A 24,270-nucleotide genomic window follows, 5' to 3' on the forward strand; every position below is an offset into this window, starting at 1 on the left:
CTATGATTTTAACCCTATGATCTTCGGGCCCTCAGTGCGTTGAAAACAATTCAGCAGTGGAAATCGCTGCATGGGCTCAGGAACACTTCTGAAAACTATTGTCTGTTAACACAGTTCATCGCTGCATTCCAAACCGGTCAGGCAAGAATGGGACAACAGTTCACTTTCAAAACTCCAGCGACCGGTCTCCTGAGTTCCCAAATGTTTACAGTGTTGTAAAAAGAATTAGTGATGCAACACAGTGGTAAATATGCCCCTCTCACAACTTTTTTTTTAGAAACGTGTTGCTACCATCAAATCTAAAATTAGCATATATTTTTCATAAAACAACAGAATTTCTCAGTTTCAACATTTGATATGTTGTCTTTGGTCTATTTCCATTTAGATATGTGTTTTAAATGATTTGAAAACCATTAGATACTGTTTTAAGTTACATTTTACACAGCGTCCCAACTTTTTTTTAGACTATATACTGTTAAAGCTTCTAATCATTGTCTATTAATGGATGTGTAGAAACTGATTGTGTATTTTAGGTATAAAATATTGATCTCACCAGTAACTAAAGCTTATATTACTCAACTAAATTACCTCTAAATTGTACTTGTATACAGAACTTGAGTAAATGTACTCAGTTACTTTCCTCCACTAGAAAAACATGAATTAAAGCTTTCAGATCTGAGAAATAAAACACAAAGACGTACCATCTCTGCTCCTCTCGGTGATGCGCCGCCGTCGCTCTGAGGTTTGGCAGCAGACACCTTAAATACTGCAGCTGTCCGGGGTGCACACGGCAGCTGATGATAGCCCGAATGGAGCGCAGGGCCTCGGGGGTCCCACGGGGGACCGAAGCGGGACCACCCCAGTCCTGTAAAAGTCCCCTTACGTGGGCAGCATGTCCGGGTTCTCCGGAGGCACCAACCACAACTGCTGCTGCAGATTAAACCCTTTTAAAGAGTTTCTATTTCCAGTCCAACATCAGAGACTCAGACTCACACTCCTTCATCTCTTTCTATTCTTTTATTGAGCGTAATTAATGTGGAAAAGCAGGTTTACTTTGATTTTTCATCGTTCTTTTAAAACCCGGTTTCCAAAACATTTGGGATGTTGTGAAGTATGTAAATCAAAACAGAATGCAATGATTTGCAAGTGGACACAAGACCATTGGACACATTGGACCATTGGATTGTGGTCTGATGGGACATTTTGTCTTTGTCAGACTCAGAGAAGGTGGACGGATGTCTGCATGATGGATAAAGTCTGAGCAACCTGGTTTTCTGAGAAACCTGGTTTTCTGAGACACACGCAAACAAAGGCCCCCTGCAGTTTGATCAGCGTCCACATGACGGCGCTGTCGACTTTCTCTTCAGCTCTTCGTGCCGTGTTCGGGCACCACAGAAATACAGCACGTTTGGCGCTTAACGACGTTTATCGGTTGGATGTTTGGGGCGTTAATGTTTCATTTCAAACATCCGTAAACGGAGCTACCCATCCTGTGACCAGCCTGGTGCCAAACTCCAAAAAAATAGTTAGAAGATATTTGAATCAAGTGACTAAATCTTCAAAATAGTTGCCAGTAGTTGATGAATCGATAGAACTGATGTATGTCAGCAGCATTTACATGTTGTAGAATTTTTGATAATAAAATTCTGAATTTTTGTAGTTTAATCCTTCAGAATAACGCAGAACTGATAAACAACAATGTTCAAACTCAAGAGTTTTTTTTATATATATATATATATTTTTTAATGGGTTTAAGATACGAAGTGGTTCGAGTGTAAAAGGTCCGAACAGGTTTGAACACGGTTTGTCTCGGGGCTCCGCCTTCATGTTCCCGTCGGAACTACATTACCCAGAACCCCCCGCGCCGAGCCGTGTTGTAGGAAATCCTCTTGCGGCGGATTATTGTAATCCGACAGAAGGGGTCTGGACGACACATCGGATCACGACAGGAAGAGAAAAAAAAAAAAAAAAAAAAAAGCAAAGCGCAGCGGCCTGGAACAGATGCAGCTCGTCCGAGAATATAAAGGGATAAAGTAGGGTTATGATCTGACGCCGCTCGGTGCTGCTGCAGCAGAAATCGGCGCCGCCCGGGCCGCTTCCTGGACACACGGCGACGGCTGCTCGGCGTCCCTCTGCACCGCGGAGCCGGGCACCTGAAGGAGAAGCTCAAACCGCTCGGTTCAAGAGACCCCCTCCCTCCCTGCTCCCTTCCCTCCTCCTCCTCCTCCTCCTTCTCCTCTCCCCCCCCCCCCACCACCACCACCACCACCGCCGCCACCCCGGATCAGCTGTGAGACTCCAGCCCGGCTCCGCTCGGCTCGGTCGCCCTGTTCCTGCAGCTGCTCCCGCCACCACCATCACCACCACCCTCCTCCTCCTCCTCCTCCTCCTCCCCCCCCTTCCCCTCCTCCACTAGCTAGCGCTGCTAGCTCGCCGCAGCTAGCTAGCTAGCTGGTCCGGAATTTGTCCGGTTTCGTTCGGGATTTCTCTTCCGTTTCCGGCCGCAGTCCGCAGGGAGGGAGGATGTCGGCCAAGGACCAGACCAAAATGTCCACCACGGAACGACCCATCAAAGGTACGACTCGTTTCCCTCTCTAAATGCTCTTGTTCCCGGGGCAGGAAGTGACCGTTGCTGGTGTCGGGGTGGGAGGGGGGGGGGGGCTAGCCTGGCTGCTAACCGTGAGCGGGGCGGCTGGATGTCACGCAGCACCCGCTCGCGGCTCATTGTCTCCCCCCCCCACCACCACCACCCCCTCCCGGGGCTCGTGAGTGCGTCCAGCCCGGCCGCCCGTGCTCGCCGCTTACCGCCTCTCACCGATCAGCCAACCGGGGCTAATCGATCGGCAAGTTAATCAATCAATCCGGCGGCGGCGGCTAATCAGCTAGCCGTTTTAGCTTAGCTGTCAGGAGTGCCAGATGTCAGCTCGTCCGGGGCTCAGGTTCCCGGAGCGGCCGGACACCGGGCTCCTGTTTCCGGACCAAAACCGCCCCGTGCCCCGCGGGACGTGGCCTCGAGTGGCCGCTGACGTGGAGGCACGAAAACATTTTAAATGTTGTGGATGTGAGAGTGCTGCAGTGTGTGTGTGTGTGTGTGTGTGTGTGTGTGTATATGAGAGTGAATTGGCCTGAATAATATTGCCCCCCCCCGCCCCCCATCAAACAGCTGTTTGTCTAAAATGACTTTTTGAAGATGAGGAACTCTTCATCAGTCCACTGAGACTTGCAGGTTTAAATCTGACTGAAAACATAAGAACATTTTTGTTGTTGTTGTTTGTTTTTCTAAAAGCTTTAATCTCAGACGTCTTTTAATATTTGTTATGCAGAATAATTTTTTTTTTAAACCCTATTTTTCATTGTGTAATCCACCAGTTGATGAATTACATCTCTAAGTAGTTTCATTTCAGACACAGACTGGTAAGAAACGTTAATAAATTCCTGCTCTTATATAAACTCAGGTCTTATTATTGATTGTGGAATCATTTAAAAAGGTGTTTAATTGATCATCCGGTGTCCAAAAAAAGTCTCACAAAAATAAACCTCAGATAAAATGTCTCTCAATGCCTGTTAGATGTTGTCCAAAATCCCAAACATCAGATAAAACAAAATGATCAAATTTTTAAGAAGCTGGGTTCAATCCATTTTGACATATTTATTACAATCTGAATGTTCAGTGATCAATAACAGATCTCGGCTCTGCGGCTGCGGTCTGAATGTTTCTCAGTTTTCCTTGGGGGGAAAAAAAAAAAAATCGCTCAAATAAAAGAATCGCTTCACGTTGTGTTGGTTGAACAATCCTTACCAGTAAATATTGACTGTGCCGTTTGGATGAAGTGATTCTTTTGTCTCCGAGGAGGAGGATTTTTTTTTCTTCCAACCTTTAATTGTTCACCGATCTGTCAGACTGTCATCATTTAACAGGAGCTTAAAGCGTCTGTCGGCAGCTCCTGTTCCCGATGAAGCTGATCGGATCGATCGCTGATGATGGAGAGCTGAAAACATGAAGACTATGCAGTCAGAACTGAATTTATGTAGGTTTATTATCAGGAAATCGAGAAAAACACTGAATTTAAAGTGCGTGCAGCGTTTCTGACTCTTCAGTCACGACTCAGACGGATTTCTGTTTGCAAAAGATGCAAAATTAAAAGCTCTTTGCAAATAAAAGGAGGATCTGGCTGCAGGCACTTTAAACAGACTGTGAAAACGGGGAGAAAAAAAAAAACTCCCTTTTTCTGTCACTTCAGCTCCACAAACTAACGTCACAGTTGGAACCAAAGTTCAAGTTTTTTTTCTGTGTTAAAACTGTTTCTTCACAGAGAAAGATGTTGATCTTTTTGTGTTTCGGTTTCATAGTCATTCCTAATGATTATTACATTCTTCGTGATGTCTACTGTTTCTGATGTTAAACTGTGAAATATCTTCCTCCTGTCACATCAGAATCAGTTTGTTTTACTTCCTAATATCAGTCCAATTAAAAACGGATGACGGTGGAGCTGCTTTAAATCTCTTGGTGTTAAACTGTGTGAGGCCACCAACGTCCTCTAACTTCTTCTTTTTTTTTTTGTTTTGTTTTGTTAATGTTCGGTCGTAAATTTAGTCAAATTTGTTCCTAAAACATCCGAAATCAAATGTGTGTCAACCTGCAGAGGGAAAATAAAACAGACCGAACAGTTCAAACACATTCAGTTTAATGTGTCAAATACAACCAATGAATGTTTGGTGGATTTTAGTGACGATTAATCGATAATGCGGCTGTTGATCGCAGGTCGACACCGGCTCACACTGACGGTTTAATTCTTTGTTCTGAATCCGACCAATCGTAGCGAGCTAAGTTTCTGAACCCGCCAAAATAAAGTGCATGATAAAACCATTTCCAGCTGAAATGCTGATTCGTCAGGTTGTCGGCTTCAACGATCAGACGTTTAGTCAACACGTTGATTGATGGGAAATTAATCGGCAAGTATTTATAGCCAATTTTTTTTGGAGCTAAAACTGCCAAACTGTTGCAGCATCTCAGACGGACGATTTAATCAAATACGTCACTTCACACTGCGGCAGATTTTCTGACCATTTTCTGCCTCTTTGCAGACCATTAATTAATTAACTAATGATGAAAAAACATCTGCAGATTCATTTGTAATGAAAATGATTATTTCAATAAAAGCCCAATGTTAAATATTGTTGCGGTTCGGTGAAACATTTCTGACATCACAATCAGCATTTTTCAGTTTTCTGACTTCTCACAGACAAAATAATTACACTGATTATTACACAATAATTGAAAAATCTGCAGATGAATCTGTTGTGAAGATATCTGTGTGTCAATAAAATTGATTTCCGTCAGAAGTTTCGGTCTCTCGGGTGGGATATCCGTGGCGGTCGCGTCTGATTGGCTCAGCGGGGTTAAGCGAGGCTTAAGATGCAGGAGAGCGCCGCGTCGTTAAAGCTGCCTTCTCGCGGCTGTGGGTCCGACAGGAAGTGGGAAAACGCGCCCGGTCTGTGTGGTTGAGCTGCGACCGGGCTCTCCTCGTGGGCCTTTCACTCCTTCTGTCTGCTAACACTGCGACCCAAACTCGACAAACCTGCTTCCGACACGGCAGAAGTGTAATTAAACTGCTGGAGTTCGTGTTGTCTGATGTGATTCAGTCGAGCTGCGGCCGATCGATTTCATCTCCCTGATATCTGTTACGTAAACAGATTGATCGATGAAGTGTCCGCGTGAGCCACGAGACGCAGGAAAGCTTCTAATTTGACAGGCGATTAGATGACAACAGAGCCCATCAACCTGATACATCATCAGTGAAATCCTAAACGGGAACTAACGAGATTATTAATTTCGTCGTTTTAATCAAAGAGATAAAAACATTTTGATTTCTGAGGTTACATTTATTTTCTTTTGGTTTTGGACTGTTGTACAGACAAAAAAAACCAACTAAAACATGGAGTTGCATTGTGGGGAAATAGTTCACTGTTGCCGCCTCTGAATCCGCTCAGCTGATAATTATTTCAGTGTAAACTCGGTCTGATGCTGCAGCTTAACATCGCTGCCCTTTTATCACTGACTGCAGCTCCTGTTGGAGACGCTCAATGGGCTGTGTGTGTGTGTGTGTGTGTGTGTGTGTGTGTGTGTGTGTGTGTGTGTGTGTGTGTGTGTGTGTGTGTGTGTGTGTGTGTACACAACGATGGATCTGCTCTGGCTGCTTCGGCCTTTTGGCTTAGTTACCGATGGTAATCGAATCAGTCCGGCCGTTTGCGTTGCTGGGCATGTGTAATGATTCTGTCCTCATTCATGATTGATGGAGCCGATTCAGTGTCCTGCTTTAGGCCCCAGGATGGAGCTCTGTCCTGAGTGCTGCTGTGGGCCCCCGAATGGAGCTCTGTCCTGGGCCCTGTCTTTGAGCAATTCCACCAGTCCAGAACCGGGTCAGGTCTGGTTCCAGAACCTCGTTTTTCTCGCCAAGCCAAACAAGTTTGTTGTCATGGTGACGCAACGGTTCTGCTGCAGATTGGCGGAAATGCAGGTCGTTTTTCAAGATGGCACCCAAAAAAAAAAAAGAGGTTCTAGAACCAGATCTTTGTCTCGCAACTTGGGCAACTTGTGTTACAGTTAAGTGTTATCGTTGGACTGTTGACTGGATGGGCGTAAGCTTGACACCTGAAGTGTCTCCGCTGCGTCCTTTCTCTGATTATCTAAACACCACTTCCTCTCGCGTCTCTGCGACACCACAGCTTCATCACTTCCTCCTCGACTCTGGCGTCCGAGTTGTAGAGCAGATAACCTCACATGTGTCTGGAGCCCGGCCGCTCTTCCTCCTCCTCCTCCTCCTCCTCCTCTTCCTCTTCCTCCTCCTGCTGCTGCTGAACCAGTTCAGGAGCTGGCGTGATTGGCTGAGCGTGTGCGACCTGGTTCGGTTTCAGAGTCGTAAACTAGACCATCGGGCCGGGGCGAGCGTGCCGTACAGAAATACTCTCCGATCACGAGTGACATCGGCTCTGTCACCAGACGGAGGAGGTTGGATGTTCGTGGGTGGAGTCACGGCTAATATCTCATATTCATGTAAATTACAGGTGGGCAAAAATACAAAATAAGCATCGGTTCGGATGTGATGCCTGCAGGTAGTGGGAGTTAAATTACCCTGTAGGGGGTCAGAAAAAGTTTCACGAAGATTCATTGTCATCTCCTTATTCTCTTAAACATGACATCTGGTGCAGAAGTGGTGCGTCTCGTGTTGCTAAACTATCTTTGTGAGGGGTGAATCTGAAGGAGCAGCGTCGCCCTCCGAATCCTCCACGTCTCCATGAAAACATTCGTGTTTTTTTCCAGGAATGAATCTGGTTGGTATTTCCTCCTTGTCCTGCCAAGCCTCTCTCTCTCTCTCTCTCTCTCTCTCTCTCTCTCTCTCTCTCTCTCTCCCTCCCTCCCCCTTTTGTCTTCTGGTCTGGCCCAGACACGTCGTCCTGGTCGTTGAAGAAGAGTTTCTGTTAGTCGTGTGGCTGCAGAGTTAAAAGAAAAAAAAAAAAAGCAGGTCTTTCACTGGAAAATGACTCAGTGTGACTGACTTGGTTGCCCTGGTAACACATGTACAGTTGGGGGAGAAAAGGTGTTGTGTGATTGACAGGCCTGTGGTGCAGTCGGATTTTTCTACTGTAGGTGGGTGGGGCTTAGTGCCCCCCAAATATGCTCACTTCTGGCTCCAAAACAAATACAACTCGGATTATTCAGCACTGTTAAATCACTCCTGTCCCTCTGAGACCCCTCAAAAAGTCACGTCACAGCTCTGATACTTCTGATTCAGTATTATGGAGGTGATACTTGCAGTATTTTCCCCGTGTGGTATTTTTACTGCAGTATCTTGAGTACCCGTCGGCCTGCAGACGCCGAACCAGGATCAGCCGTTAGGTTTTCGCGTTTGAAAATATGACGCCACAGAGGAAGTCGAACCTGTCGACACTGATGCTAACGTAACAGAACTCATCTTTAAATCAGACGTTGGTGTGTTTTTTTTTTTTTTTTAGTTTGCGATTATTATGTGAAACCTGCTCCTGCTTGTTCAGGCCGAAACATGTTTCGTTGAGCTGCTCTTTTCCTCTGCGGGCTTTAGATCCTTCAGATACCGAGCAGTGGATGTTTCTGAGGTTTTCTGATAACCGGCCTGAAACTCCACAGTTTGACTGACGGCCTCGGCGTCCAATCAGGAGCCGCTCCTCTCGGGTCTTATCCGTGTGTCTGTCGCTGCCCGTCTCACCCCTCCTCCCGTCTCCTCCTGTCTGCAGCGGTGCCGTATCCTCCCGGCACTCGCCTGTCGGTCAAAGACTTGTACGTGGACGGGAGGCCCAGCGTGGAGGTGCTGAAGGCCCATCTGGTGAAGGAGGGTCGGCTGGAGGAGGAGACGGCGCTGCGGATCATCAATGAGGGCGCCGCCATCCTCCGCCAGGAGAAGTGCATGCTGGAGGTGGAGGCCCCCATCACAGGTAAAACACCCATAACCCTCCACCCGCCACCACCCTCCTGTACTTCCTCCTCCACCCTCCTGTCCTTCCTCCTCCATCTTCCTGTCCTGCTCCATCTTCCCACCCTCCTATCTTCCTCCTCCACCCTCCTGTCCTTCCTCCTCCACCCTCCTGTCCTTCCCCCTCCACCCTCCTGTCCTTCCTCCTCCATCTTCCTGTCCTCCTCCATCTTCCTGTCCTGCTCCATCTTCCCGCCCTCCTATCTTCCATCCTCCAACCTCCTGATCAGATTCTGACTCCAATCCTTTGAGTTTCAGTTTTGTATTCATGTTGTGTTGAACCCCAACAACCCCTCTGTGTGTCTCTTTTGTGTGTCTCTGTGTGTTCTCAGTGTGCGGAGACGTCCACGGCCAGTTCTTTGACCTGATGAAGCTCTTCGAGGTGGGCGGGTCCCCCAGCAGCACCCGCTACCTGTTCCTGGGAGACTACGTGGACCGAGGCTACTTCAGCATCGAGGTAGGCGGGGCGCTCGTCTGTTGCCGTTAGTAACGAGGCAGGTGGAGTGTGCTGGAACAGCAGAAGACTCTCGGTGTCAGCAGGACGACTCTTGTTTCTACTGGTGGTTTTTTTTGTTTTTTTTTTTTATCGTTTGACGATAAACCAGAGTCAGTAAAACGCACTTGTTGATAATCGATCAATTTAGACGGAGCTGTGACTTTCAGACAGAATTTTTTTTAAAGATTCTTTAAATGGAATTCACGTAACGTCCAGAGCTGCGGCTGCGCGGCGTCAACAGAGCAGCTTTAAATAGTCAAATTGAATGAAAGGCGTACTGTTCACCTCCTGACGCACACACAGTGTTTCCTGGCCGCGCGACCTTTTTATCATTCTGCCATCACGCCTCCCTGTCGAGGATTAGCGGGCATCCTGGAGCTCCGCCCTTGCGTCTCCGACTGGGCGTCGCGGGGATGTTTGTCCAGTTTTATCAAGTCACGATCCGGGTCGGGCAGCGTGTGAAGCAGCAGCAGCGAGCTCGACTCCTGTGGAGGTCATTTATCTTCAGATGAGAGACGGTTTCCAGACATCTCGGACGACCCGCGGACTCTCGGCTTAAACTATCAGCTAATTCATTATTAGTTGGTTTTTTCAAGTAAAAATGCCCGAAAAAGTCTCCGATTCGAGCTTCTCAAACGTTTATAACAAAGAAAAATGCTGCTGAATGTGGCTGTAAAGTGAATATCTGCATTTCAGACAGTTGGAACAGACCGAATAAGTCGGATGAAGACTCTTCATGGCCTCTGACGAGTTATAAATCTTCACTTTCTTAAATAATTTTTGTTTAAAAAAAAAAGGCCATGAAGATGTTAAAGTCTTAAACAGAATTTTGAAAAGTCGTTGCGCGACAGAAACCTTCTCGCTCGTCGTCCGCCTCCTTGTCTGCGATTGGCCGAGCCGCTCCTCGAACAGCTCGTCCGTCAGATCTGGCTCGTTGTCGCCGAGTGAAGCAGGTGGTCGGACGCGACAGCTGAACGGTGGGTTTTAAAGTGGGACGTCGCTCGGATTCTGTCGTTCTGGCACATTTTTTTTTTAATTTTTTTTTTAAACCTCATTATCTGTCGGCTCTTCTGGTCACCTTCGCAGTTACCTACGGTTAAATCCTGAAGTGGTCCACGGTGAACGCGACGATGTTGAAGGAGAGAGAGGCTCTCCTGACGGAAGAGGACCGGCTGCAGGCCCCGGTCACCGATCGATGATCCCGTCAATTATATCGCTGCACAATTAATAATTCTTCTGCCAGCCCTGACCTGAAAACAGACACAGTAGTCCGTGCGGTTCGCCCTGAGTCGAGTCTGTAAGGCTGTAAAATTTGCATCTGTAACACTTCCTGGTTTGCGCTTATTGCACTGCCGTATTTTTCCTTTCACGCGCCTCACCATCGCACAAATGTCCCACTGTCCCCTTCATGTCTCACACGTATGAAGCAACACATCAGCACACCTCTAACCAGGAAGTACTGTAGTGCGACCAGTCGACGACGGTCAATAATGCAGCCTAATCTAGTATATGGTAAATGAATAGCAACTACGCAAATGTTTACTGCAAATTTTTCACAATAAAAGCCCTGTTGAGAAACGAAGGGGTCTCTGTCAGCTGAAAATGCTGCTGGAGGACTTTTAATTTGAAACGGTTCAGAAAGCGCGGGAGTTTGTGATGCAGAGTCTTTTAGCGGGGCAAACGGGAGCGGATCAAAACGAGGGCTTTGAGTCGACGGCATTTAATCCACTTTAAAATGTCGATATTACAACTTTGTATTGGATCCGTTGCGTGACGTACACTTTTAGAGGTGATCGGATCTTCAAGCACCTTCAAAAAAAAAAAAAAAAAAAAAAATGTCGATAAATTTCCACCTGGTCGAGGAAAAAACTGAAAGTATCTGTGAATGTTTTCATTCAGAAAACGTCTGCGAGATCTGAACTGTGTTATCGGGTCATTGCGACTGATGAAGCAACGACAGGTTGAAGTTCCTGCAGTGGAAACGTCCAGCTGTTAAACAAAGTGAAGCTGAAGAGACGTGGTGGAGACCAAAAATGGAGCAAAAAACAAGACTGGAGGAGGGATTCGATGTGTGTGCTTGTTGTCGCTGCAGGATTGACACTCTCTCCTCGTGTGTGTGTGTGTGTGTGTGTGTGTGTGTGTGTGTGTGTGTGTGTGTGTGTGTGTGTGTGTGTGTGTGTGTGTGTGTGTGTGTGTGTGTGTGTGTGTGTGTGTGTGTGTGTGTGTGTGTGTCTCTTGGCAGTGCGTGCTGTACCTGTGGGCTCTGAAGATCAACCACCCCAACACCCTGTTCCTCCTCAGAGGCAACCACGAGTGCAGACATCTCACAGAGTACTTCACCTTCAAGCAGGAGTGTAAGTGCCGCCGCCGAAGACCAACTGCTTATCACTGTTTACTACGGGGGGGGGGCGCTCAGCAGAGTGTTTAAAGTGTGCAGTGAAATGACCTTGGTGTGTGTCTGTGTGTGTCTGTCTGTGTGTGTGTGTGTGTGCGTGCGTGCCCTCCAGGTAAAATAAAGTACTCCGAGCGTGTATACGACGCCTGCATGGAGGCGTTCGACTGCCTGCCTCTGGCTGCTCTCCTCAACCAGCAGTTCCTGTGTGTCCACGGAGGCCTGAGCCCTGAAATCACCTGCCTGGACGACATCCGGAAGGTGAGAGTGCAGAATCCAGAGTCCAAAGCACCGGCTGTCAATGGAAGTGGACGTCGCTTCAGTGTCTGAAAAATGAGGCCGAAGCGCTATGAGCTGCGAGAGCCACTTACAGGTCGGCTCCAAAAAGCCTCCGTAGACTCCCCATTCAACTGGTCTCATGAAATACAAAGTGTCTGTTTGATTGACAGCCCTGTGGTGCAGTCGGGTTACGACTATCGGTAGGCGGGACGTAGTACCGTCGGGTTTCCAATCCGATCGAGTCGGATCCACCGCTGGCTCCTCCCCCGGCTCGTCCAATTATGGGCACTCCCGGATCAAAAAAAAAAAAAAAGTTGCCGACGGGCAAAACAATAACAACAACATGTGATGAGGTCGTCTGATTATCAGCTTCTAAAAATACAAAACTGTTTCCAAACCTTCGAAGTTGCGTGAAAAACACGAAGCCGGTTTCATGTTGGTCTCTTAAATGACTGACCTCGCGGAATGTTTCTTTTTCAGAATGAAAACAAAAGTGCGAGTTTAAACTGTTTGAGTTTAAAAAAAAAAATTATATAGTGTTTTAAACTGTGTTGTGTGTGTGTCGTGCGTGTGTGTTGTGCGTGTGTGTGCGCAGCTGGACCGGTTTAAGGAGCCGCCAGCGTTCGGGCCGATGTGCGACCTGCTGTGGTCGGACCCGGGGGAGGACTACGGCTCCGAGAACACCCAGGAACACTTCTCCCACAACAGCGTCAGAGGCTGCTCGTACTTCTACAGGTACGCTGCAGCGGGAACTGTTTATACTATTTTAAAAATACAAAAAAAGAAGAAAAAAAAAAAAGACAAAAAGCAGGCGGGTCTGTTAATCTGAGCTGATTAAAGCTTTTCTAAACAATGGCTTATCTCTGGATAAGTGACCGCCGGTTTAAATCCGCTTTCGCGCGCGCGCGCGCGCGCACACACACACACACACACACACACACACACACACACACACACACAAGTCAAAATAAATATTAGTGTTCTCTGCCTCCGTCTTAATATTTGAACTGAACTCGCCGTGTTGACGCCACATGGAGGTCAGAAAAAAAAGAAAAAAAAAAGCTGCAGCGGCTCCAAAGCCGCTTTTTTTTTGTTTGTTTTTTTTAATCTGCCGTCGGTTTGTTTTTCATGTTTTTAAATTGGTCAGATGTGCTGCTCGTTACAAAGCAGCTGCTGTCGTTTTATTCGAACTCGTTTCCGAGTCTGCAGCGGCAACGGGAGGTCGTCCGCGTAGCTTCTACTTCTCAGGTCTCCAGAGATTAGATTACAGATTATTTTCAGCAGCAGAGAACGTGACAGGAAACGAATGCCCGGCCCCGTTTGACCAAAAGACATTTACGGTCGATGGTCCGCCGCCATCTGAAGAAAATGTTGCAACACCTGACCTCACGGTGGCGCTGGAGGGGGAAAAAAAAAAAAGTCTTAAGGTTTTAATTGAAGACAAAATTCTGTGTTTCCGTCTGCTTTGAATAACCTTTTGTCGATCCGTCGGGCAAACGACAACAACAACGACAACGCACGAGGCCACAGCTTTAAAGGCTAACACGCTAACAGGCCGGGACGCTGCAGCTAAGAAACAGCAGCTGGTGCTTTGACTGAAAACCGTCCTGCAGAGTTTCAGTTCCTTCTGAGACTCTTTTGACAGGAAGCGAATTCACATATAGATTTTGAACTCCTCCCGGGATTCATCCTCCGGAAACCCTGAAAGTCTTTGGATAACTGTTTGAGAAAGAAACCTGGGTGTACTTTCAAATGAAAAGACTCCGGAGCGGTTTCAGGTTTGCGCTGCTCAAAAAAAAAATCAGAAGCCAATAAAGCCTCTTCAGATGCAAAAAAAAAACCCCAACCAAAAACAGTCCAGTTTATTCAACAATTTATTTTTCCAAGTGATTACTCAGATGTTTGTTTTTGTTTTTTTGGATGAATTGTTTCTTCTTCGATATAAAAAAAAAAAAAAGAAATGAATAAACAATTACACAAATCTGCTGCAATATCCCACAGACCATCTGAACCGCGGTCCGCAGATTCCCTTTACCGCCATGTGGGACAAAGGAAAAAAAAAAAAGAGAGAGAGAGAACAATAAATCTTTGGCAGTTTTTTTTAATTTCAAATGAGGTTGTTTTTTTTGTCCTGCCCGTGTTTGCGGCTGCGAGTCGCTGCTGCTCTTGTTTTCTATTGTTTATTAAAAAGAAAAAAAATCTGAAGTGAGTTGGCATTTTCTGCGAGGAAGAGAAAGCAGCCCCACACACACACACACACACACACACCTCCCGCCTTAAAGACCCGACCTTAATTAATCCCTAATTTTAGCACCATTAGCATCTTTTGTCATTTTCGACTTTAAGTGGCCTTCTTAACTGTCATGGCAACCGCTGCGAAGGAGCGTCAACGCCGACTGCTCGTCTGTGTTTGTTCACCAAACCGTCGTCCCGATCCTTTCGGCGCTAACGCACGTGTTTGTATTTTTTTGTTGTTGTTGGTTCTTTTTCAGCTACCCGGCGGTGTGCGACTTCCTGATGAACAATAACCTGTTGTCTGTAATACGAGCACACGAAGCCCAGGATGCAGGGTGAGTCACGTCGATCCGATTCTCTCCCAGCGGCTCCGAGAGACGCTCGCGCTTCCAGCATTTCCATGAAAATATGATATTGTATTATGTTATATTTTACCGCTTCGTCGATAAATTAACAGCCAAGTGGAATATTATCGTCTAATTTCTGTAATTAAGTTTCTCTTTATCTACTGATGATGGTTTTTTTTGGTCGCATTTCACGCAGAAATATTGGAAACTTTTCAAGGATTCGCAAAACTTTCACGCTGCGTTCAAACGCTGCCAGTTAAAGGAAACGTTGCTCGTTCGTTTTAAACGGCCGACGTTTCGACCGCGTTCCCGTACGGGAGAGATACGTGTCCGACTCTTCCCTCCTTTCTGCCCGTCAGGTATCGAATGTACAGGAAAAGTCAGACGACGGGCTTCCCTTCTTTAATCACCATCTTCTCTGCTCCCAACTACCTGGACGTGTACAATAACAAAGGTAAGAGAAGGGAAGGCAAGGGTGGAAACCATGGCAACAGGTTGGAAGCCTTGAGTCCTTGGCAACAGGAGACAAAAAAAAAAAAAGCGCTTCACGAAGTACAGATGTTGATTGTGTGTGTGTGTGTGTGTGTCTCTCTCTCTCTCTCTCTCTCTCTCTCTCTCGTCCTCAGCCGCGGTGCTGAAATATGAGAATAACGTGATGAACATCCGGCAGTTTAACTGCTCCCCTCACCCCTACTGGCTGCCCAACTTCATGGACGTCTTCACCTGGTCGCTGCCCTTCGTTGGAGAGAAAGGTCAGACGTGTGTGTGTGTGTGTGTGTGTGTGTGTGTGTGTGCGCGTACAAACACGCCTCTACTGGAGCTTACAGCATGTAATTGTCAAAATAATGTAACTGCTGCACGACCAGAGCCGCCGGATCCGAGTTTACTGCTAAAGTCGCGTGTCTTGAGTTTGTGTCACATGACCCGATACCCGCTGCTCTGCACACGTGTTTCCATAGTGACGGAGATGCTGGTGAACGTGTTGAACATCTGCTCCGACGACGAGCTGATGTCCGAAGGGGACGACACGTGTGAGGGTAGGAGGGTCTCTCATTACTACCTCATTTTCGTTCGCGGGTGCGTTCGCAACTCTCACTCTAAATGTCAGACTGTTCCTGAACACATCGCCGAGAGTTTCAGAGACCGGCCCCCCCCCCCCTGCTGATAGTGATAATCCTTCTGTAATGAAATGAATGGAAATCAATCCTCCGGATAGACACGCCCCCTAACTGCTGTCAGTCAAACACAGACGCGCACACCCCAAACTCCTGTCAAACAGATAGACACGCCCCCAAACTACTATCAGTCAAACACAGATAGACACGCCCCCAAACTACTATCTGTCAAACACAGATAGACACGCCCCCAAACTCCTGTCAAACACAGATAGACACGCCCCCAAACTCCTATCAGTCAAACACAGATAGACACGCCCCCAAACTCCTATCAGTCAAACACAGATAGACACGCCCCCAAACTACTATCAGTCAAACACAGATAGACACGCCCCCAAACTACTATCAGTCAGCCCCCAAACTACTATCAAACACAGATAGACACGCCCCCAAACTACTATCAGTCAAACACATAGACACGCCCCCAAACTACTATCAGTCAAACACAGATAGACACCCCCCAAACTACTATCGGTCAAACACAGATAGACACCCCCTCCCTCCCCCTCCTTCCTACCCTGCCCACTCGCTGTCAGACATGGATAGAAACGCCCTTCTAGCTGCTGTCAGTCAAACACACAGACACACCCCCTAACTGCTGTGAGTCAAACACAGACACACCCCCAAAACAACTGTCAGTCAAACACAGGTAGACACGCCCCCTAGCTGCTGTCAAACAGATAGACCCCCCCCACACACACACACTTGCTGTCAAACACAGATCGACATGCCTTATGTCCTTTCAATAATACAAAAAAAAAAATGTTTTAAACACATCATGTTGGCATAATCTTTGACTTTAAGAAGTGAAGACGACACTTTTAAAAGTTAAATCTGTGTCTCAGTTATGTCGTTTTATTCTGAATAAACCAGCCGCTCGCTGTAGTCTCCATCACACGTCCCAGAAAGATGTGTTTCTGGACAGATGTTCGTCCAAATACCTCCGTCACTCAGTCAAAGAAAAAAAAAGGAAAAACCACAAACGAAGAATGACGTGTTGCCATGGTGACCTGCAGTGGGTGTTCAACACTGTGTGTGTGTGTTAGTAACAGCCTCACGAAAACGCCTTCTCACCTGCTGTTCGTTCTGGTCGTTAAATTGAAGCAGATGATCGGTTCAATGATTCGGAGGCGGTCGGGTGAAAACACCTCTGAAGCTCTCAGATCGGAGACTCAAACACACAACTGATTTGTTTTGAGCCGTCCAGCTCGTGATTCTGCCGAGCTAGCGGATTTAATTCGGACAATAATCTGCACTCGTGCGCCGACGGACCTTTTTAACGTCCGTTTTGAAAGCGCGTCAAAGACTGCCACAACATGTTTGTGATATTGGCCAAGGGGAGGGCAGGTACTGTAACCGTGGCGACGGCAAAACTAAGCTACAGGACAAGACGACCCCTGGCTGTCCTCTCGGTGCGACCGCCGTCTCTGTGTGTTTTGACAGACGATATCAGACGAGGTTGTTTTGTTTAAGTTTTTGTTTCTGGAGGTCGACCTTGGCTCCTCCCACCTGATGACATCACACTGGGCGTAAAAGACCGCTATAACGTATCGGGGCCACATTAAGACAAAAATATAAAAAAAACAATTTTTGCTCTCAAAAATGAAGTTTAAAATTATATTTCCAGATTAGAGTTGGAAATTGCATTTGTGTCCCAAATTACTAAAACACAAATTAATCACATCTGTCCTGTTCATTTTTTTTTAATAATTTCATTCTTAGGCACAAATCACTGACATGTTGGCATTTATTGATGTTTTACTCCATTTGTTTGTGCAGATTTATTCATTTAGATCCACAATTTCTCTTTCTATTTGTCTGCTTGTTACTCATTTGTGCACATTATTGATTCGTGTCCCACAATGAAGACATTTTTTACACACAAAACATGAATTTGTTTGCAAAAGTTGATCATTTCCTGAGCTCCAATGTCCCATTTATACGTGGAAATTAGGATGAAATGTACCAGACGTGCTCATTTGTAATGCACGCGTAGCTAAATGGCATCCAGAGGTTATTTGTTTTGTAACTTCAGATGTGTGAAACGGAGCGAGAGCCTCCGCTGACGTCGATGAACCGAACAGCTGTTCTTCACTTCCCGTCTTTTTGTTTTTGCTCCTGAGGTGGAACTCCAGCTGTCAGAAAGGAGGTGATCCGGAATAAGATCCGAGCCATTGGAAAGATGGCGCGCGTCTTCTCCGTGCTCAGGTGGGTTTTCTTTTTTTTTTTTTTATGTCTCCCGACGCTCTGGTTTTAAACCGTTTGGTTCCTTCAGGTTTGCGGAACGATTCATAATCGTACTAAAACACGCGTCGAATAAACGAGGTTATCGGCGTGTTTCAGACGCTTCCATCCTTTTTTTTTTTTTTTCCAGCCTTTGCTCCACTTTGGTTTAAGGCTAATGACTTTTTTTTTTTTGTCTTGATTTACATGTCCTCCTTTTAATCGTGTGGAAGTGTGTCAGAAGAATTTGTCCCAAAATGCTGAATGTTCCCTTTCACAAAACCGTCTTTGAGTTACTTTTAAGGCCCAGAAAAGCATCACGTTAATCCGCAGTCATTTACACCTTCACAAACGCGTCGCTTCTTTCACCTTTATAGCTTTTATTTTGAAGGGCGATCCTAGTCTGAAATGGGGGGGAAGCAGCAGCAGCGCACATCCAGGATCAAAGATAAAACAAAAAACACAGACGTGCGTTCAGGATCTAATTATCAGCCTGACGACACGCGCGTGTTTTTAGAATCGGCTTCAGTCAAACATCAGAAATGTTTTTCTTAAGAGATTTAAAAAAAAAAAAAAAAAAGTTCTCCAACCGTGACTTTCAAATTAAAAGCCATATACGCCTCCCGCTTCTTCTTCTTTTTTTTTTTTTTTTTTTTAAGGAACACCAGCAGTGGGTTTTTTCCCCTTTTGTCCTCCGTTGTTGGGGGTGTGGTCTCAACACCTGTAACCGGAGTACACCTGCTTATTACATCACCACAAGGGAAGCGGCGTTTTCTTTTCGTCGTTTCTTCTTCTTCCTGCAGATTTAGTTCTAGGAAACGATTAAACGCAGCACAGGTCCCACGCCGAGACAACATTTTTAGGTTTGAAACTGTCTCGAGGTCTTTTTCGAAAAGCTCTCTTTTAATTTGAATCCGGACCGACGGCTAAAAAACCGAGAGAAAACGGTGTTGTTGTTGTTTTTTTTACATACATAAACATGTTCTTTTTTTTTCTTTTCTTTTTCCTGCAACTTATACAGTCAAATTCAAAAAAAAAAATTTCCAACCGTTTTTTCTTCTTTCTTTTTTCTTCAATTTTTACAGCTGTCTAGATATATTCATAGACAATTCAACAAAATATAATTAAAGCAAACGGAAAACGAAATTTCTCTCCGCCTTCAATATTGGTACTTGGAATAGAAAAAAGATCAAACTCGGAGAACGATTACAAACGAGAATCCAAATGTAAAACAAACAACAACAAAACAAAAGAGGGGAAATATGACCCCCCCCCCCCCCCCATCACTCCATCCCCTCCCGAGTGTGAGAGTTCAGAAGACAGTGATGCGGGAATAATTCACACATCTCCGTTGTGTTTGTATAAAAGTGGCAGGGCTCCATCTTTTATTAAATATTTCTTTTTGTTGGATTCTTCAGGAAAAGTGTTATTTGTTCCATCTGGTGAATTTCCAAACTTTTTTTTTTTTTTAAATCCCTCTGATTGGTTGTGTGTGTGTGTGTGTGTGTGTGTGTGTGTGTGTGTGTGTGTGTGTGTGTGTGTGTGTGTGTGTTGACAGAGAGGAGAACGAGAGCGTGCTGCAGCTGAAGGGTCTGACCCCGACCGGGACGCTGCCCGTGGGAGTTTTGTCCGGAGGTCGGCGAACTCTGCAAAGCGGTGAGTGTGTAAAATCCCAATCCACCAGAGTCCAGCTAAAAAAAAAACGGGAAAAAAACCAACACACACACACACACACACTAACCGTTCCACTCAAATCTGGACCCATTCCCGGGATCTTACCGTACGTGCTGAAATACTTTCTCCAGACCTCACCGACGCTGTCACAACAGCTTTCATGTCCGCCGTTTACGGGACAGATTCTTATTGTTTTTTTGGGTTTTTTTTTTTGGTGGAAGTTGGAGGAAAGACTCGTAACGGAACGCATTTTTATTTATGGCGCTACGGTAAATTCCGAAACGGAAAACCGAATCGGAAAGCGAGTTTTGCAATAATTTCCAATCTCCCAATAAACACATCTGGATTTTTTATTTTATTTTTTTTATTTTTTGTAAATTTGTGCCGCGAGCTATTTTCCTGCGAACAAAGTCCTTCCAGGTTTCAAGCGTGTTTTGAGTAAAACCGGGTCGGGTCGTTAATGAGCGAGCGTTTTAAAACCGTTGGTTGGTGTATATTTTTCTGCTTCCAGTCTTTATGCTGCACTTCCTGCGGGAGCCTTTGTGGCAGTTCCTGCGGGAGTTCCTCTTGGAGTACTCGCAGGAATTCCTACCAGACTTCTTTCAGGAGTTCCTGCAGGAGTTCGCGTGGGAGTTCCTGCAGAAATTTCAAACGAGTCCTTGCGGGAATTTTTGCGGGAATTCCTACGGTTGTTTTTACCGGAATTTTTGTGAGAGTTCCTGCAACAAAAAAAAAACAACAACAAAAAAAAAAAATCCTCCCAGAGCTCTTGCGGGAGTTCCCGTCGCCGCCGCTCTCCTGTTTTGAGTTGCTCTCGACGGCCCCTCGTTATTCCCGATGACGATTATAGCTGTGACCTCGGACTCTGATGTCAGGGTGGAGGGTGGGAGGGGAATGTATGTGGGAGGGTGGGGTGGGGGGGGGGTGTTGTATGATGATTGCCTTCATGTTAACAGGACTGACTGATTGCAGAGATAACGTGACTGACTGAATGCGTTGATATATAACGTTCCCACTCTCTCTCCATTGGTTTTGGGCATGGCACTTCTACTCACGCTTACACAGCCACCGTAGAGGCAGAAGAGGCACGAGGTACGCAACCGTTCCTATCTCATCTCCGTCTGTCCGTCTGTCTGTCTGTCTGTCTGTCTGTCTGTCTCTGTGTGTGTGCGTGCGCGTGTGTGTGTGTGTGTGTCTGGAAGCTTCTCTGTGCACGTTGAAACTGAGGCCGTGATGGTTAAAGGACAGTTTCAGGTCCTCCAGAGTCTGAATAATTATTTTTATTTTTTATTTTTTTTCATATCAATATTTCCATCATTCCCATGTTATGTTTTGTATTTCTAGTCTGGGGTGCAACAGTTACGGTCGGTTCGTCTTCAGTGCAGCACAGTCGGCCAAAGATGTGCATTAAACATTTGTTTTGGTCTTTTATTTTGAAAAAAAAAAAAAAAAAAAAATTCATGTTTAGAATTCTGCTTCCTGTCGGTTAAAAACTCTCGGACATGGTAAAGTCCAGCAGAGCGGTTAAGAGCTGCACAGAGTACCGCTGCCCGTCTGTCTGCATCGCTTTTTATGTTTGTAATATTTAAAAAAAAAAAAAATGTTTGACAGTGATAACAGTGAAATGCCCCTTTAATGAAAGTCTGTTTCCTTGTCTTCATGCCGTCCTTGTCCTGTTTGCAAGTAAGTTTTCTCTCCCAAGTTCTCCTCCTGCTGATTTCTGTCTTTAACGGGATCAGAACTTTACTTTTTTTTTTTTTTTTTTTTTTATGTTTGTGCCTTAAACTTTAAGGAATACATCAGAAATAAGATCAGACAGGAGTTTAAGGTTCAGGAGCAGTTCTTTAAGTCCGGTGTAAAATAGACACGGTTTGTTGTGACGGTGATTATTTCTGGATTAGGAACCAGAGCAGAGCAGGAAATATCAAAACCGCCTGATCCTGTAGATCAAAGTCCCGTCGAGAAGCACCTGTTCATAGAACTGTATCTGTCAGGTCTCTCAGGTGTTTCAGGTGTTTCAGATGTTTCAGGTGTTTCAGATGTTTCAGGTGTTTCAGATGTTTCAGGTGTTTCAGCTCTCTCAGGTGTTTCAGGTCTCTCAGGTGTTTCAGATGTTTCAGGTGTTTCAGCTCTCTCGGGTGTTTCAGGTCTCCGGTGTTTCAGGTCTCTCAGGTGTTTCAGGTCTCAGGTGTTTCAGATGTTTCAGGTGTTTCAGCTCTCTCGGGTGTTTCAGGTCTCAGGTGTTTCAGGTGTTTCAGGTGTTTCAGCTCTCTCAGGTGTTTCAGATGTTTCAGGTGTTTCAGTGTTTCAGATGTTTCAGGTGTTTCAGCTGTCTCAGGTGTTTCAGCTCTCTCAGGTGTTTCAGGTCTCTCAGGTGTTTCAGGTGTTCTCTCGGGTGATCTTTTTTTCTTGTTGTTGTTGTTGTTGTTGTTGTTGTTTTTTCTTCTGCTCTGTAACACTCTGTCTCTCCCCCCCCCTCTCCCCCTACGCCCCTCCCGCAGCCATTCAAGGCTTCAACCCGCAGCACAAGATCCAGAGCTTCGAGGAGGCGCGAGGTCTGGACCGCATCAACGAGAGGATGCCCCCCCGCCGCGACAGCAAGCAGCAGGAGGCCGCCCCCTCCCTCAACAACCTGCCAGCCAGCACCGGACCGCCCGACAAGAACGGCACCAACGCTCAGGCCTAGACAACCCCCCTCCCTTCCCTCTCCCTCCCCCCTTAGTCCTCCTTTTAAGAGCAGGAGGTCGAGGCAGTTCAGTCCGAGCGACTCTCACCGCGCTTAATTTATTTTATCATCTATTAAATATCATAGTTTCAGACTGAACGGGAGAAAATCTCACGCGACCCGCGACTCTGACTCGGCTGACGAGTCGAGTCAAGTCGGGGTTTTTTTTTTTCTTTTTTTTTTTTCGTTTGTTTTTTTTGTTTGTTTGTTTTTTCCCAAGAGAGGAGGCTGCCGGTACTCGAGACCACACCGTTGTGTCAGCGTTATTTCTTTTTTGTTTGTTTGTTTGTTTGTTTTTTCTTATTGTTTTGGTCGCGGGAGGAAGTGACGCTCATTCAAACGCTGTGTTCGTGCCCACACACACACACACACGCACACACACACACGCACACTCGCACACACATGCCCCAACACACGCACACACACACACACACACACACACACACACACACACACACACACACACACACACACACACACACACACACACACAGAGAGAGAAATCAAGACATCCATCCTTTCTTATGCCAACGATAGTGTGAGTGAGCTCCGCGGAGCGAGTATTGACATTTATATTATATATGTATATTTTAATTGTTCCCTCTTTTCAATGTGATGTTTATTTTGGTTTTTGGTTTTTTTTGTTTCCGTTTTTTTACAACACATAGACTTTAGGCTTAAGTATCTGGGGTGGGGGTGGTGGGTGGGGCTGCAGAGACAGGAACATTAAAGGGTTATTCTGCTTTATTCAGCTTCAAATCTTTGACGCGGAACATTATTATAGTTATCATTTAAAAATGAAAAAATACAAAAAAAACAAACAAAAAAAAACCATAACTCAAGGTCCACTTGCGTGTTTTCTTTTTCTCTCTACGTTCAGCAACTCGGTGGTTGAAAGCTCCTGAAAAGTCCCATTAAGTGGCGCTTTTAAATCAAGATTTTATTATGAATCTTCTTCTCACCAAATTGTTTTCTTTATCGGTTCAATAGGGCAAAAACGGCGAGTCGAGACTGGAAACAAACCGACAAACATCTGCACCCCGACGGTCACGCGACGGCGGCGGGTTTTTGTTCGCAGAGTTTCAGTTAAAGATTCTCGACGGCCGGCGTGTCGCAAAGTGTGAGTCTCTTCCCCCGAATATATTTAATAAATATAATACTATTCAGAGAAAGTCATAATATTAGTTTAATAAATCTTAATATTTGTTAGTAATTAGAAGTGGTGAATTAGTTCAGATGCGCCGTTTTTTTTTTTTTTTTTAGTCAAATAAATGTTTATTACAACCCTGCAGCTCCAACCTGAAAATAAGATGAGCAGCAAAAGATGTCAAAACGTGTAAATGAAGTGTCCAAAAATATGCCTGAAAAATATCTGAAGAAAATCCTAAATTAAATGTTCAAATAAAATTTGTTAAAAATCGCTGGTAAATTTATCAAATAAATTATATTTACATAGCAGTTGATTGAAAGCTTAAGAAGGAAAATTCACTTTAAAAGTTAGAGGACGAGGCTGCGACAGTTTGAAGCTGCCGGAGAAAAAGTAGGAGCTCGTTTCAGCTTTAATTATTTCACGGGTAAAATCAGCGACCGCATTAAAATGATCACACGACCTCTCGCGGGGGGCCTCGACCTGCACGTTGGGAACCGGCAGTCGACGTCTTATTAGCGTCGCTGATTAAAAACCAACGGAACTGAAACCAAAGTTAAAATAAAGTGGAATAATCCTTTAATATATATATAAAAAAATATGTATGTGACGTGTGGCGGGAGAGCAGGTGTGTTTCGGGTGTGTTTCAGGTGTGATGAGGACCTGGGTGGGTTTGATTTGCTGGTCTGTTGATTTATTTCGGTGGGGGGGCGGGTGGAGTGCGCTTGGGCCTCATTTCTCAGAACATATCTCAGAATGTACAGAGAAGGTTTAAAAGAGAAAAAAATCGAAACCTTTTTTTTTTTTCTTCTTTACAGCTGAATTTGAAAAAAAAAAAAAAGAAAAAAAAGAAATACAACTTTTGTGGAGTTCATGTATTGCGAGGCCTCTCATTTATGTAGATGTTTCACTCCATTCAAATAAAAAACAGAAAAGATCGGCTGCCTTGTGTGTCTGTTTGAATGCTGCTGCTTTTCAAGGACGCCGAGCGGCTGCCAATCAGAGGCCGGCGTGGGAGCCGCCGCTTTTGTGCGAGCGGCATTGAAACGTCGCTTTTCAATGCGGAGGCC

The 24,270-nt window shown here is 45.6% G+C and overlaps 1 protein-coding gene across 4 annotated transcripts; it reads left to right on the forward strand.

The window, feature by feature from the left end:
* The first annotated feature begins 1,870 nt into the window (after positions 1-1,870).
* ppp3ccb (protein phosphatase 3, catalytic subunit, gamma isozyme, b) lies at positions 1,871-24,138 on the forward strand. 4 transcript variants are annotated; one of them, XM_069700998.1, is made up of 14 exons: positions 1,871-2,575; positions 8,272-8,469; positions 8,840-8,964; positions 11,246-11,357; positions 11,511-11,656; positions 12,270-12,409; positions 14,167-14,244; positions 14,616-14,710; positions 14,883-15,008; positions 15,216-15,293; positions 17,555-17,639; positions 19,213-19,310; positions 20,394-20,420; positions 21,830-24,138. In XM_069700998.1, the coding sequence occupies exons 1-14, from the start codon at positions 2,524-2,526 to the stop codon at positions 22,012-22,014; spliced, it is 1,545 nt and encodes a 514-aa protein (XP_069557099.1). In that variant the 5' UTR covers positions 1,871-2,523; the 3' UTR covers positions 22,015-24,138. The 4 variants fall into 4 exon arrangements, with proteins under 4 accessions (XP_069557099.1, XP_069557101.1, XP_069557102.1 ...); XM_069701000.1 differs by having other exon boundaries at positions 21,839-24,138; XM_069701001.1 differs by having other exon boundaries at positions 17,567-17,639.
* Positions 24,139-24,270: the final 132 nt, after the last annotated feature.

Source organism: Brachyistius frenatus, unplaced genomic scaffold, assembly GCF_029030835.1.
Source record: "Brachyistius frenatus isolate BFR_SWC_R1_liver_20210118 unplaced genomic scaffold, ASM2903083v1 Contig_35, whole genome shotgun sequence".
In the NCBI taxonomy this organism is placed as follows: Eukaryota; Metazoa; Chordata; class Actinopteri; family Embiotocidae; genus Brachyistius; species Brachyistius frenatus.

Coding starts and splice junctions, on each gene's coding strand:
- ppp3ccb (XM_069700998.1), top strand. CDS start 2,524: ATGTCGGCCAAGGACCAGACCAAAATGTCCACCACGGAACGACCCATC. Junction 8,470..8,839: donor GGTGGAGGCCCCCATCACAG/GTAAAACACCCA, acceptor GTGTGTTCTCAG/TGTGCGGAGACGTCCACGGC. Junction 8,965..11,245: donor GAGGCTACTTCAGCATCGAG/GTAGGCGGGGCG, acceptor GTCTCTTGGCAG/TGCGTGCTGTACCTGTGGGC.